The sequence below is a fragment of the Manis pentadactyla genome, chromosome 6 (assembly GCF_030020395.1).
Source record: "Manis pentadactyla isolate mManPen7 chromosome 6, mManPen7.hap1, whole genome shotgun sequence".
In the NCBI taxonomy this organism is placed as follows: domain Eukaryota; kingdom Metazoa; phylum Chordata; class Mammalia; order Pholidota; family Manidae; genus Manis; species Manis pentadactyla.
Window position 1 is genome coordinate 52,263,619 of NC_080024.1, and position 13,609 is coordinate 52,277,227.

Sequence of the window (13,609 nt, forward strand, 5' to 3'; positions counted from 1 at the left end):
ACCAAGCTTACCTTACTAAGAACCACCCTAACATTCCGAGGGTGATCTTATCTCACTAGACCCCCAGGATGTGGCGTCAGCCAAAATGTATGTGTTTTTTTGGAAAAACAATGTGATGTGTTTGTAGAAAAATACTGCCCTTTTTGAAAATGCTATAAAAACCTCTGACTCTAAGTGCTCAGGGTCCTTGTTGAGACCCGCTGCGTCGGGCTGACACTTGGACCCCAGCTAGCTGGTCTCTGAATAAATTCCTCTTGTTTATTGCATCAAGAGACGCCTTCTGTGAGTGATTTGGGGCGGCGCTCTCCTCTGGGAGAATCCAACATTTGGGGGCTCGTCCGGGATCGTGCGCTCGCCCCGTTTCACTCCTGAAAGTCGCCCTTGGAGGGAGAGGTAAGACTAAGTGGCGCCTTGAGTTGTCTGTGTTCTGTGTTCTGTTTTTTGGTAAGACCGGTCAGAATTCTGAAAAGGGGTACCCTTGTCTGGCAGTCGTCCCGATCCCGTAAAGGGATCGAGACTGCAGTCGGTAGACGTACTTGGAGAACCGCAGGCTGCAACCCTGGGGGACGCCTCAGGGAGATTGGAGGGCCAGGGATGCCTGGTGGCCTCTCGTCTGTTTTTCCGGCAAAGTGAATCTGATGAGATAAGGTTGATATTCGGGCGCCAAGAGTATCAGCCCACTGATTCTTTTCGGCTTTTGGTCAGAAATCTGAAGAAAACTAAGTGCGGCCGCTGTGTGTCTAATCTCTGTGTGTCTCTGTTTTTTGTGTTCTGTACGTGTCTAATAATTGTTATACTGACCATGGGACAGACGGTAACGACTCCACTCAGTCTGACGTTAGATCACTGGACAGAAGTGAGAGCGAGGGCACACAATTTGTCAGTAGAAGTTAAGAAAGGGCTATGGCAGACTTTCTGTACCTCCGAATGGCCCACTCTTAATGTAGGGTGGCCCCCGGAAGGGACTTTTGACCTCTCCACTTTACTTGCAGTAAAAGCTGTTGTTTTTCAGAGTTCGTCTCAAGGACATCCGGATCAGCAACCCTATATTGTGGTCTGGCAGGAGTGAGTGGAAAATCCACCACCCTGGGTAAAGCCCTGGGCGCAAAAGAAAATGAACTCTCGAGTCTTAGTGGCCCAGGCTCAACCTCAGAGCAAGGAAAAAGAGACTACCAAAATTCACCCTGACACTCAAGATTTACTTATGGTTGATGATCCCCCTCCCTACCCTCCTGCCCCAGCCCCAGCGCCTCCAGCCCCGGCTCCCCCAGCCCAGGTGCCCTCAGCCCCGGCGCCTCCAGCCCAGGTGCCCCCAGCCCCAGCGCCCCCACTGCCCCTAGCTTCAGGCACCGGGGCAGTGGGACCGCTTCCGGGACCGGCCCAGGGAACTCGATGCCGCCGAGGGGCCGCAATGGACCCCCCGGGTATTTTTCCCCTCCGGTCTTATGGGGCCCCCATCCTTGGAGAGGAAGGGGACCCGCCTTTCCAACCTCTGCAATATTGGCCATTCTCCTCTGCTGATTTATACAACTGGAAAGCTAACCACCCTCCTTTTTCAGAAGAACCACAGAAACTAACTGGACTGATAAAGTCCCTAATGTTTTCTCACCAGCCCACTTGGGATGACTGTCAGCAGCTTTTACAGGTGCTCTTCACCACGGAAGAAAGAGAAAGGATCTTCCTGGAAGCACGAAAGAACGTGCCTGGAGCTGACGGATGACCATCACAACTCCCTCATGATATAGAAAGGGGGTTCCCACTGACCAGACCCAACTGGGACTTTAATTCTCCAGAAGGTAGGGAGCGACTAACCATCTATCGCCAGGCTCTGGTGGCGGGTCTTCGCGGGGCCGCGAGGCGCCCCACCAATTTGGCCAAGGTAAGAGAGGTCAGTCAGGGAGCCACTGAGGTGCCTGCAGTGTTCTTAGAACGCCTGATGGAAGCCTTCAGGGGTTACTACCTTTGACCCCACTTCCGAGGAGCACAGTGCCTCAGTGGCTCTTGCTTTTATTGGGCAATCAGCACCCGATATTAGAAAGAAGCTTCAGAGATTGGAAGGCTTACAAGATTTGTCGCTGAGAGATTTAGTGAAAGAAGCTGAGAAAGTTTATCATAAGAGAGAGACTGAGGAAGAAAAGGAATTGAGGAAGGAGAAGGAAAGAGAAAGTAAAGAGGAAAAAAGGGATAGGAAACATGAGAAAAATTTAACAAGGATCTTGGCCGCAGTGGTAGAAGGCAAGGGACGCCCGCCCTCTAGCGGCAGAACTAGTAAGGCAGGGCACCTGGGCAACCGGCCTCCCTTGGATAAAGATCAATGTGCATATTGCAAGGAAAAAGGGCACTGGGTAAAAGAATGCCCTAAAAAGCCACTAAAAAAGCCTCCGAAGAAGGTGTTGTCCCTGCTGGAAGACGAGGATTAGGGAAGACGGGGCTCAGAGCCCCACCCCGAGCCCAGGGTAACTCTGAAAGTGGAGGAGCAACCCGTTGAATTCCTGGTAGACACCGGTGCTCAACATTCTGTATTGACTCAGGCAAAGGGCCCCCTCTCTGATAAAAAATCTTGGGTGATCGGGGCTACGGGCCAGAGACAATATGTGTGGACTACCCGGAGAACAGTGGATTTAAGAGTAGGACGAGTAAACCACTCGTTCCTTGTTATACCGGAATGCCCCACACCCCTGTTAAGAGACATTTTAACCAAAGTGGGGGCCCAAATATCCTTTCAAGCCGGGGAACCTCTGGTGACCAATCAAGAGAATAAACCTTTGAGCTTAAGCGTCCTGACTATAAGATTAGAAGATGAATACCGTCTTTTTAAGGAGCCGGAGCCCTCCAAAATAAGTCAGGAGTGGTTTGACCGGTTCCCAGGAGCCTGGGCAGAAACGGCCGGCATGGGGCTCGCCAAGAACCAGCCCCCTGTAGTCATAGAACTAAAAGCTTCAGCCTTACCAGTAACTGTGAGACAATATCCAATGAGTAAAGAAGCCAGGGAAGGAATTAGGCCACATATCCAGAAGATTATGGAACAGGGGATATTAGTAAGATGTCAATCCCCATGGAACACCCCCTTGCTGCCTGATTAGTAAGATGTCAATCCCCATGGAACACCCCCTTGCTGCCTGTAAAAAGGCAGGAACGGGAGACTACTGACCAGTACAAGATTTAAGAGAAGTTAACAAAAAGACACAGGACATTCACCCCACCGTGCCAAATCCTTATAACCTACTAAGCTCCCTGGCCCCGGAAAACACCTGGTATTCAGTTTTAGATTTAAAGGATGCTTTCTTTTGTCTGCGCTTGCACCAGAGCAGCCAACCGCTGTTTGCTTTTGAATAGAAAGATCCCTCCACAGGAACTACTGGACAATTGACCTGGACTCGTTTGCCACAAGGATTTAAGAACTCGCCCACCCTCTTCGACGAGGCTCTACATCAAGATTTGGCTTTCTACCGAGCTTCTAACCCACAGGTAACTTTGTTACAGTATGTTGATGACTTATTGATAGCCACCCCTACTCAGAGAACCTGCCAAAAGGCCACTGGAGCCCTTTTGGCTGAGCTTGCCAAATTGGGGTACAGGGTATCTGCTAAGAAGGCACAGATCTGCCAACAACAAGTGACTTATTTGGGATACTCCCTGAGAAATGGGAAAAGGTGGCTTACTGAAGCCAGAAAGCAGACTGTGACGCAGATTCCGGTTCCCACTACTGCACGCCAGGTTCGCGAGTTTCTGGGGACAGCAGGGTTTTGTAGACTATGGATACCCGGATATGCTTCTTTGGCAGCCCCTCTGTATCCCCTCACTAAAGGAGCAGCCCCGTTTGTTTGGGGATCTGAACAACAACAGGCCTTTGATGATATCAAAAAGGCCCTCCTCTCGGCACCCGCTCTGGCATTGCCAGACATAACTAAGCCATTTATCCTTTTCGTGGATGAACGGAACGGAGTAGCTTGAGGAGTATTGACCCAACAATGGGGACCTTGGAAGAGACCTGTCGCCTATTTGGCTAAAAAATTAGACCCCGTGAGTAGTGGATGGCCCACTTGTTTGAGAGTAGTGGCAGCTGTGGCCCTCTTAGTTAAAGATTCTGACAAGCTAACGCTGGGACAAAAACTCACTGTGGTTGCTCCTCATGCGCTGGAAAGCGTAATTCGACAACCACCCGAAAGATGGATGTCGAATGTCAGAATGACTCACTATCAAACCTTACTCCTGAATCGTGATCGTGTGGAATTTGCCCCGCCTGCCATCCTAAACCCGGCTACTCTGCTCCCCGATGTGGGAAAAGAAGTGCTTCATACCTGCCAGGAAATCCTGGCTGAGGAGACGGGGACCCGTCGGGACTTACGAGATCAGCCCTTAGAAGGACCAGGACTCCTGACCTGGTACACAGACGGGAGCAGTTACATCATGGGAAGTAAGAGGATGGCAGGAGCTGCAGTAGTAGATGATGACCGAATTGTGTGGGCCAGCGGACTCCCAACAGGCACTTCTGCGCAGCGGGCAGAGCTCGTCGCCCTGACTCAGGCTTTAAAGATGGCAGAAGGTAAGAGACTTAACGTCTATACTGACAGCCGTTACGTTTTTGCCACTGCTCATATACACGGGGCTATATATAGACAGAGAGGGCTGCTGACTTCTGCCGGGAAAGATGTTAAGAATAAACAAGAAATCTTAGATCTGTTAGAAGCCATCCATAGACCTAGAGAAGTAGCAATAATACATTGTCCTGGGCAACAAAAAAGTGACTCTCCAATAGTTCAAGGAAACAGAAGGGCGGACCAAGCTGCAAAACAAGCAGCCCAGGGAACGAACATCTTACCCCTCCAGGTGTACCCAGAAGCCACATGTAGTAAGAACTTTTAGTATACCCCCGAGGATCTTGCTCAGATAGACAAGTTGGAGATCCAAAAATCCCCACCCCTTGGAATGTATAAGTCAGAAGATGGGAAAATTATCCTGCCCCAGAAAAAGGCAGGAGAATACTTAAGGCAATTACATCAGTTGACACATTTGGGGGCCAATAATCTAAAAACCCTGGTTCGAGATTCCCCTTATCATGTCATCGGTTTGGGAAAATTGGCAGACAAGGTTGTAAGAAATTGTGTTCCTTGCCAATTAGTAAATGTGAACAAACATCAAGTAATATGCGGAAAGAGACTTCGAGGGGATCGGCCAGGAGCCTACTGGAAAGTTGACTTCACTGAAATTAAGCCTGCTAAGTATAGATATAAATACCTCCTAGTTTTCCTAGACACCTTTTCAGGATGGGCAGAGGCGTTCCCCACCAAAACTGAGACAGCTCAGATGGTGTCCAAGAAGATCCTTGAAGAAATATTTCCCAGGTTCGGGATCCCAAAGGTAATCGGCTCTGACAACGGTCCTGCCTTTGTTGCCCAGGTAAGTCAGGGATTGGCCAAGATCCTGGGGACAGATTGGAAATTACACTGTGCATATAGACCCCAGAGCTCAGGACAGGTAGAAAAGATGAATAGAACTTTAAAAGAGACCCTGACTAAATTATCCATAGAGACTGGTTTATATGATTGGTTAGTCCTCCTTCCTTTCGCCTTATTTCGAGTCAGGAACACCCCCAGCCGTTTTAAACTAACACCTTTTGAAATAATGTTTGGAGCTCCAGCTCCGCTAAATGCAGCTCTCCTCCATACATCCTCTGAATGTGTGACTAATAAGTTTCTGCTTGAAAGGTTACGGGCTCTGGAAGCTGTGCAGAAAGAAGTGTGGGCCTCTATCCGAGAAGTCTATCGGCCAGAGGACATCTCAGTACCTCATCAATTCCAAGTGGGAGACTCTGTCTACGTGAGACGACACCGAACGGGAAATCTTGAGCCCCGGTGGAAAAGACCCTTCATTGTCCTTTTGACTACTCCCACAGCTGTGAAAGTAGATGGCATCTCCTCCTGGGTCCATGCTTCACATCTGAAGAGAGCGCCTCAACCAGGCCCGGATTGGCGAGTAATTCGAACTGATAACCCCCTTAAACTTCGTTTGTGTAAGAATGATTGTGTCACTGATGATTCTGATGCTCCTGCCACTTCCAACTCTCCAGAACCCCAATTCCCATGAACCCAGGTTGTTGACATGGCAAGTTTGCTCTCAGACAGGAGAGGTAGTGTGGTCCATTTCTAAGGTTGCCCCTCTTAAGACTTAGTGGCCGTCCCTGCACCCCGATGTTTGTGCCCTGGTCGCTGGATTAGATACCTGGGATATACTTAATATATATACCTGGGAACAGGCCCACAAAACTCTCAATCACCCCCTAGTGAGCGGTTAGTGGCCCGCCGGTTTTAGATGCAGTACACCCGACGCTCGAAATAAGACAAAAGCCACTACTTTCTATGTCTGCCCCCGTGACGGACGAACCCATCAACTAGTCCGACAGTGTGGGGGCTTGGAATCTTTTTATTGTAGCTCTTGGAGTTGTGAGACTACGGGTAACGTTTATTGGAATCCTGTGTCTGACTGGGACCTCCTTAAAGTAACCCAGAACCGCACATCCCCCAACTGTGAATGGACAGGACTGTGCCTCCCCTTAAATATCACGTTTAGTGATAAAGGACGCCAGTATGATGAGTGGATCACTGGACGACAGTGGGGACTTAGATACTATAGATCTGGAGATGACAAAGGCCTCATATTTACTGTCCGACTTAAAGTTGAGACCCTTCCAGCTGCCCCAATAGGACCTAATTCTGTCCTAAGAAATCAACCGCGTCTCCCAGCCTCGATCCTGAAACAGACTCCGGTGCCTCCGGTAGACCCTACCACTATTTCTGCTGCCCTCACCCCTGACCAAATAGCCCCCTTTCCTGATACTGGACAACGCCTCTTCAATCTTCTTGAGGGGGCTTTCCAAGTTCTAAACACCACCAACCCAAATACTACTAAATCCTGTTGGTTGTGTTTCTCCTCTGGACCTCCTTACTATGAAGGATTGGGGCTGTTGAGAAATTTTAACAGAACGACCAGCCACGAGATCTGTAGCTGGGGAAGCCATAAGAAGCTGACCCTGACCGAGGTGACTGGGAGGGGGAAATGTTTAGGTTCAGTTCCCCCCACTCATGAAGCTTTGTGTAATGAAACCATATTCATAAATTCCTCAGGTGAAAATGAGTATCTAGTCCCTCCTCCCGAAGGGTGGTGAGCCTGTAATACTGGATTGACCCCATGTGTCTCTACTTCCGTCTTCAATTCTTCCCGCGACTTCTGTATCATGGTTCAATTAGTACCTAGATTGATGTATCATGATGATTTCTCATTCGTAACTGAATTTGAACCAAAACACAGGTTTAGAAGGGAGCCAATCTCGCTGACCTTAGCTGTATTATTAGGAATAAGAGTCGCAGCTGGAGTAGGAACAGGGACAGCCGCCATTATCCAGGGGAACCAACATTATGCGGGATTGAGGACAGCAATTGATGAAGACCTAAAGACTATAGAACAATCCATTACCAAACTTGAAGAATCTCTAACCTCCCTGTCTGAGGTAGTCTTGCAGAAGAGACGAGGATTAGATCTGTTGTTTTTAAAAGAAAGAGGATTGTGTGCAGCCTTAAAGGAAGAATGCTGCTTTTACGCAGACCATTCTAGAATAGTAAGAGATTCAATGTCAAAACTTAGGGAAAGATTAGATCAAAGAAAGAGAGAACGGGAGGCCGGACAAGGGCTATTTGAGTCCTGGTTTACTAGATCTCCATGGCTTACAACCTTGATATCCACCTTGACTGGGCCTTTACTTATTCTTATACTACTCCTCACTTTGGAATCCTGTATACTAAATCGGCTGATAACTTTTATTAGAGAAAGAGTGAGTACCGTTCAAGTGCTAATGTTGAGGCAACAATATCATTCACTCGCACAACAAGAGGACACAAGCATTCCATGACTGGAACGCTTCTTAAAAAGAAGTGGGGAAATGTAGAATCCTCCACTAAGAATCAACCTTATTGAAGATAGAAAGTTAGCATAAGTATAGCCATCTTAAAAGCTTAGACTCCATTTTCTAACCTAGAAGGAAGAAAATAGGAAAATATTAGAACCTTGAAAAACAAGTTAGTCAGCCAGCGTTGATTGCAGTGACCTTTAGTTAGCCAACCTCAATCAGTTAATCATACATACCAAGCTTACCTTACTAAGAACCACCCTAACATTCCGAGGGTGATCTTATCTCACTAGACCCCCAGGATGTGGCGTCAGCCAAAATGTATGTGTTTTTTTGGAAAAACAATGTGATGTGTTTGTAGAAAAATACTGCCCTTTTTGAAAATGCTATAAAAACCTCTGACTCTAAGTGCTCGGGGTCCTTGTTGAGACCCGCTGCGTCGGGCTGACACTTGGACCCCAGCTAGCTGGTCTCTGAATAAATTCCTCTTGCTTATTGCATCAAGAAACGCCTTCTGTGAGTGATTTGGGGCGGCGTCCTCCTCTGGGAGAATCCAACATTTCCACATCGTATTTTTGTGAATTATGATACACTTTTTTAATTGATTCCATTTTTCTCACACAGTATTCCCTTGTTAGACTCTAGATTTTTAAGTTTCTTCATGGTGTTTGAAAATTGTTGAACTGATAGTCAATAGTGATTGTTTCTTGTGCCATCATTTCCCTTGGTAGTCATGACTCTTGGGCAAGTACCCTAACTTCTTTAGATTTCAACTTTAAAAATTTTTAACTAGAAAATGATCGATTTGTAAAAAGTTATTTGATTGCTTCGTAAATATCTGTTAGAAGGAATCACTACCATTTTCTACATTTAAAATTTAGAATGTAGTCAGTGGTATCCTATAAATCCATCTTGAAAATTCTTTGTTTACTGAATACAGTATTCACAGTAGTATATATATTATTTTTATTGCACTCAAATATTTTTTCTTTTTCAAAATATATATGAAAATAGTATTAGTGTAATGATTTTCTTTTCAATGGTGCATTTGGTAAGAGACTGATATGACATGAAAGAGTCCTTAACATAATATTTTTCCAAATTTTTCTTTTCGAAATCCTTTCCACATATAATCATATCATTTGAACTATTATGCATTCATTTGCTTTAATTATCTCTTTTTCTTTCATAATTAATTTGTAATGTGAGAGCAAGCATAGATTTCCAGGTATTTACATAAATTCTACCAACTCTAATTCTTTTGTTAAATGTATTTGGATAAACTCTCCACTGGATATGGAAATAGATCAAGTAGCTTTAAATAGTGGTGGTTTTGGTGACTAATCTCAAAGCTATTTAATCTGCATTTCTATGTTAATTTTTTTAAATACCTGCATTTCCCTATTTTTAGGCTCATAGCCTGAGTTGCATGATAAGATCATATTTTCCATCTATATCATTCTTTCATTGTTTTAGGGAATTTAACCAGTATGCCCTCATTTTATTTGCTGAAAATTTGATCCACAGGAAAAAATTATTTTTTTTCAGTTTTTAAAATAATAATTTTAAACATATCAGGCTCATCTTCCCAGTCCTCTTACAGAATGAAATATATTAGAGTTACTGCTGATCTTATTTCATGCTTGGTCCTGCTTACTCATACTCCCGCTTCTAATGTAATACTACCGAACCTATCTATCCTCTTATATATACTTGAGCAGAATAGTCATTGTATTCATAATAAAATAGCCTGTCATAATACTATGAACCTTTCATATAATGTATAGATTGATTCTGTTGCTATCTCGAATTAATTCATAGATTCACACATCAGCAATCCATGTCTCTTGCTTTGGAATTAATGTTTTACTTTGGAAGCACCATCATTTCTGAGTTACGAACACTCCTCCCTTCATAATTCAAATGTGTACATTTTCCTTTTCCTATCTTAGCCCATTTTATAGTGTAAGGATGAAATTTACACTAAATTACTTATGATCCTAATACGAAAAATATGATATAAACAAAAGCTTTATTCCATTTGGTCATTTTCCCGTGCTAACACCCCACCTGCCTTCCACCCACTCACATCCTACTCTGACAGATAAAGGATTGGTCATGCAGAGTTCATTGACAATATAAAATGCTCTGTAACATTATTCTAAGCAGAAGAGCAGAATACACTAATTGAGTAGAATAAGACCAGAGGATAAATTATATTCTTGCATGAATTTTGGGCACCATATGGATTTATGTGAGAAAAATGTTTGTTTTGGATTCTTTAGATTGGTGGCCTCAAACAATTTTCCTTACTATTCTAGAAAACCTATTGGAAATGTATCTATCCCTCCCCCTCACATCTAAGCTGAAATCTAAAATTTTTCATCATAAGTTTATGATGTTCCAAATAATGCAGGTTTTTTATAAATTTTAACATCAAGTTGTTTCCCCTTTTAAAGGTGATTAATAAACTCTAAATATTGTACCACAGCATCAGCATTTATTTAAAATAGATGAATAATATCTTCTTTAATATTAAGCAAGATATTTTACAACATTTATTATTCTCCACTACCTTGTATTTCTACTCCACCTCCCCTATGGAATTTGAGCCTATGATAAGTTATTTTATGTCTGGAAGACATTTATTTCTAATTGATACTTTACTAAAGCAAAAAAAAATGCAAAGAAATTTAGTTTAAAAAAATTCCAATTAAAATACTGTGTGCATGTGTGTTTGTGTATGTAACACTTCCTTACTTTCTGGACATTAGATTTCAACTGATTTGGGTACATAACAAGGAGCATGACTGGACTGGTGGATTATATGTTAAGAGTGTGTTTAGCATTATATAAACTGCCAACCTCTCTTCCAAAGTGGCTATAACATTTTGCATTCCCACCAGCAATGAATGATATTTTCTGTTCCATATCTCACAAATGGGTTTGTCAGTGTTTTGTATGTTGCTCATTCTAGTAGGTATGTAGTTGTATCTGTTTTAATTTGCAATGCCCTAATGACACACGATGCTAAGCATCTTTTCATATGTTTTTGCTGTTAATCTTCTTTTGTGAGATGTTTGTTCAGATCTTTGATCCATTTTTTAATCAGATTGCTGAGTTTTAAAATTTCTTTGTATATTTTGGATGCAAAACTATTTTCAGATGTGTTTTGCAAATATTTTCTCTGTGGCTTGTCTTTTTATTCTCTTAACAGTGTCATTTGCACAGAAAAAAGCTTCTAATTTTAATTAAGTATAGTTTATCAGTGTTTTCTTTCATGGATCATGCTTTTAGTATTGTATCTAAAAGACCATTGACAAACCCATGATCACCTAGATTTTCTACTATGTTGACTTCTAGAAGTTTCAGAGTTTTGCATTTTACTTTTAGCTATATGATCCATATAGAGTTAACTTTGTGAAAGGTGCATAAGGTCTGTGTTTAGTTGTTCTTGTGCCATTGGTTAAATTTTTTTTTTGTTAAATTAATTTTTTTCTATTGAATTGCCTTTACTTCTTTCCCAAACATCAGTTGACTATTTTTGTGTGGGTTTATATTGGGCCTTCTCTTCTGTTCCATAGATCTATCTGATTGTTTTGCCAATGACATACTGTCTTGATTACTGTATCTTTATAGTAATTCCTGAAGTCATGTACTATTAGTCCTCAGACTTTGTTATTTTTCTTTTCAATATAAATTTCACAGTCTACTTGTCACCGTCCACAAAATAACTTGCTAAGATGTTGACTGAGATGGCACTGGTCTAGAGATCAAGTTGGAAAAACCTGATGTCTTAACAATATGGAGCCTTTTTATCTATGAACAAGGAATTTAATTCCATTTATTTTGATCTTTGATTTCTCTCACCAGAGTTTTAAAATTTTTTTCATATATGGATCTTCTCATATTTTGTTACATCTATACCTCAGTTTTCATTTTTTGGTGCTAATGCAAATGCTGTGTTTTAATTTCAAATATCAATTTTCATTGCTAGTATATAGGAAAGAAATTGTCTTATGTATCTTAACTTTACTGCATAAAGTATCCTGCAACTTTACTATCACAGCTTATTAGTTCCAGATTTTGTTGTTGTTCTTTCTTTAGGAATTTCTACATAGGAAATCATGTCATGTGCAATGAAAGACAATTTTATTTCTTTCTCAATCTGTATACCTTTTCTCTTGTCTTGTCTTAACATTAACAAAGACTTCCAGTATGATGTTGAATTGAGTGGTGAGAGAGGACATCCTTGTCTTGTTCATAGTAGGAAAGCTATTATTATATACTGTGTGATTCCATTTATATAACATTCTTGAAATGACAAAATTATTGAAATCTCCAGTTAAGTCATCTTGGGAGAAATAGAGATGTAAGAACTAGGATTCCTCTTGAATGATGGAAGAAGGGGAATACCAAATGTGTGCACACACACAGTTTCATGGACACACATACATACACACTTATTTGGCTAACTCAGGGGTGCATCACTTAGAAATTATCCAATCAGTATTGGCAATGTGCTGTAGTTTTGCATTTTTTAAAATTGTGTATTTTGTATATATTGATATTAACATTAGTTCTCTTTGAGTGATGAAATTATGGGTCATTTATTTTAACTTTTTTGTTATTTTCCCAAAATGCCACTATGAGATTTACTTAAATAGATTTAAACTTATTTTGGTAAATATTCTTTTCCAAAATTTTTGACTTTCATGACTAGACTACCATGCACTCAATTGTGTCCCCGACAAAATTCACATGTTGTGAACGGTAACCCTCAAAGTGATAGTATTTAGAGATGTGGCCTTTGGGTGATAATTAGGTTTAGATAAATTCATGAGGGTGCAGTCCTCACAATGGGATTATTGCCTCTTAAAGAAGAGACACCAGAGTACTTGCTCTCTCTCTCCCACAGGAAGGCCACCGCCTATAAGCCAGTATGAGAGTTCTCACTAGACACCAATCATGCTGGCATTTTGTTCTTGGACTTATAACTTCCATAACTGTGAAAAATGAATTTGTATTGTTAAACCACAAAGTCTATAATAGTTTGTTATGGCAGCTAGCTGAAACATATATTTTTATTCTCTTTACCCTTAAACCACAAATGTGTATTGTTTAAAGTTTCTTAACACATCTGAGAACTTGATGATATCTTTTAGGAACCACTTTATATCTGTTAGAGAATATAAATGCTAATTTCAGAAGCTATAGAAAATATATTTTAAAAGAACAAAACATTTTTAGAGAGTTCTATTTGCAGTTCATTCTACTGTTAACTTTTTGAGTTAACTTGGATGTTTTTTTTCCATTGTATTTCTCCTCATCTTTAAAATTAGAACATTTTCTGATTATTAAGAATCACCTCATAGATAAAAGAAAAATGCCCCAATTATCTTCTGGGAATGAGTTTTCATACTACATGCACATCAATTCTTCTCAAGAGGAAACATACCTATTTCAAGATTTCTTTTAAAATTACAATTGAAGCAGCTCTTATTTGTGTCAAAATTGTTTAGTCTGCCTGAATTGCCCTAAGAAAAAATATGCTAAAGAGGCTTTATAAAAGGAAAACTTCTTGTTATTCAACTCATATGTTCCTCCTGAGAATTTTTTTAAACACATCTATTTTAAGAACCTGTGGGAAAATTTACATTTTATCCAGAGTTGTTGTAAACAACAAATATAAAAAAGATTCAAACA

The 13,609-nt window shown here is 41.7% G+C and overlaps 1 protein-coding gene across 1 annotated transcript in view; it reads left to right on the forward strand.

Annotated features, from left to right (window-relative positions):
- The first annotated feature begins 802 nt into the window (after positions 1 to 802).
- The window catches only part of LOC130684177 (uncharacterized), a 43,758-nt gene continuing 30,951 nt past the window's right edge, over positions 803 to 13,609 (forward strand). Inside the window, 3 exon segments of the mRNA XM_057504325.1 lie at positions 803 to 1,950; positions 1,952 to 2,889; positions 4,487 to 4,546. Of these exon segments, the coding sequence (XP_057360308.1) occupies positions 803 to 1,950; positions 1,952 to 2,889; positions 4,487 to 4,546 (2,146 nt within the window).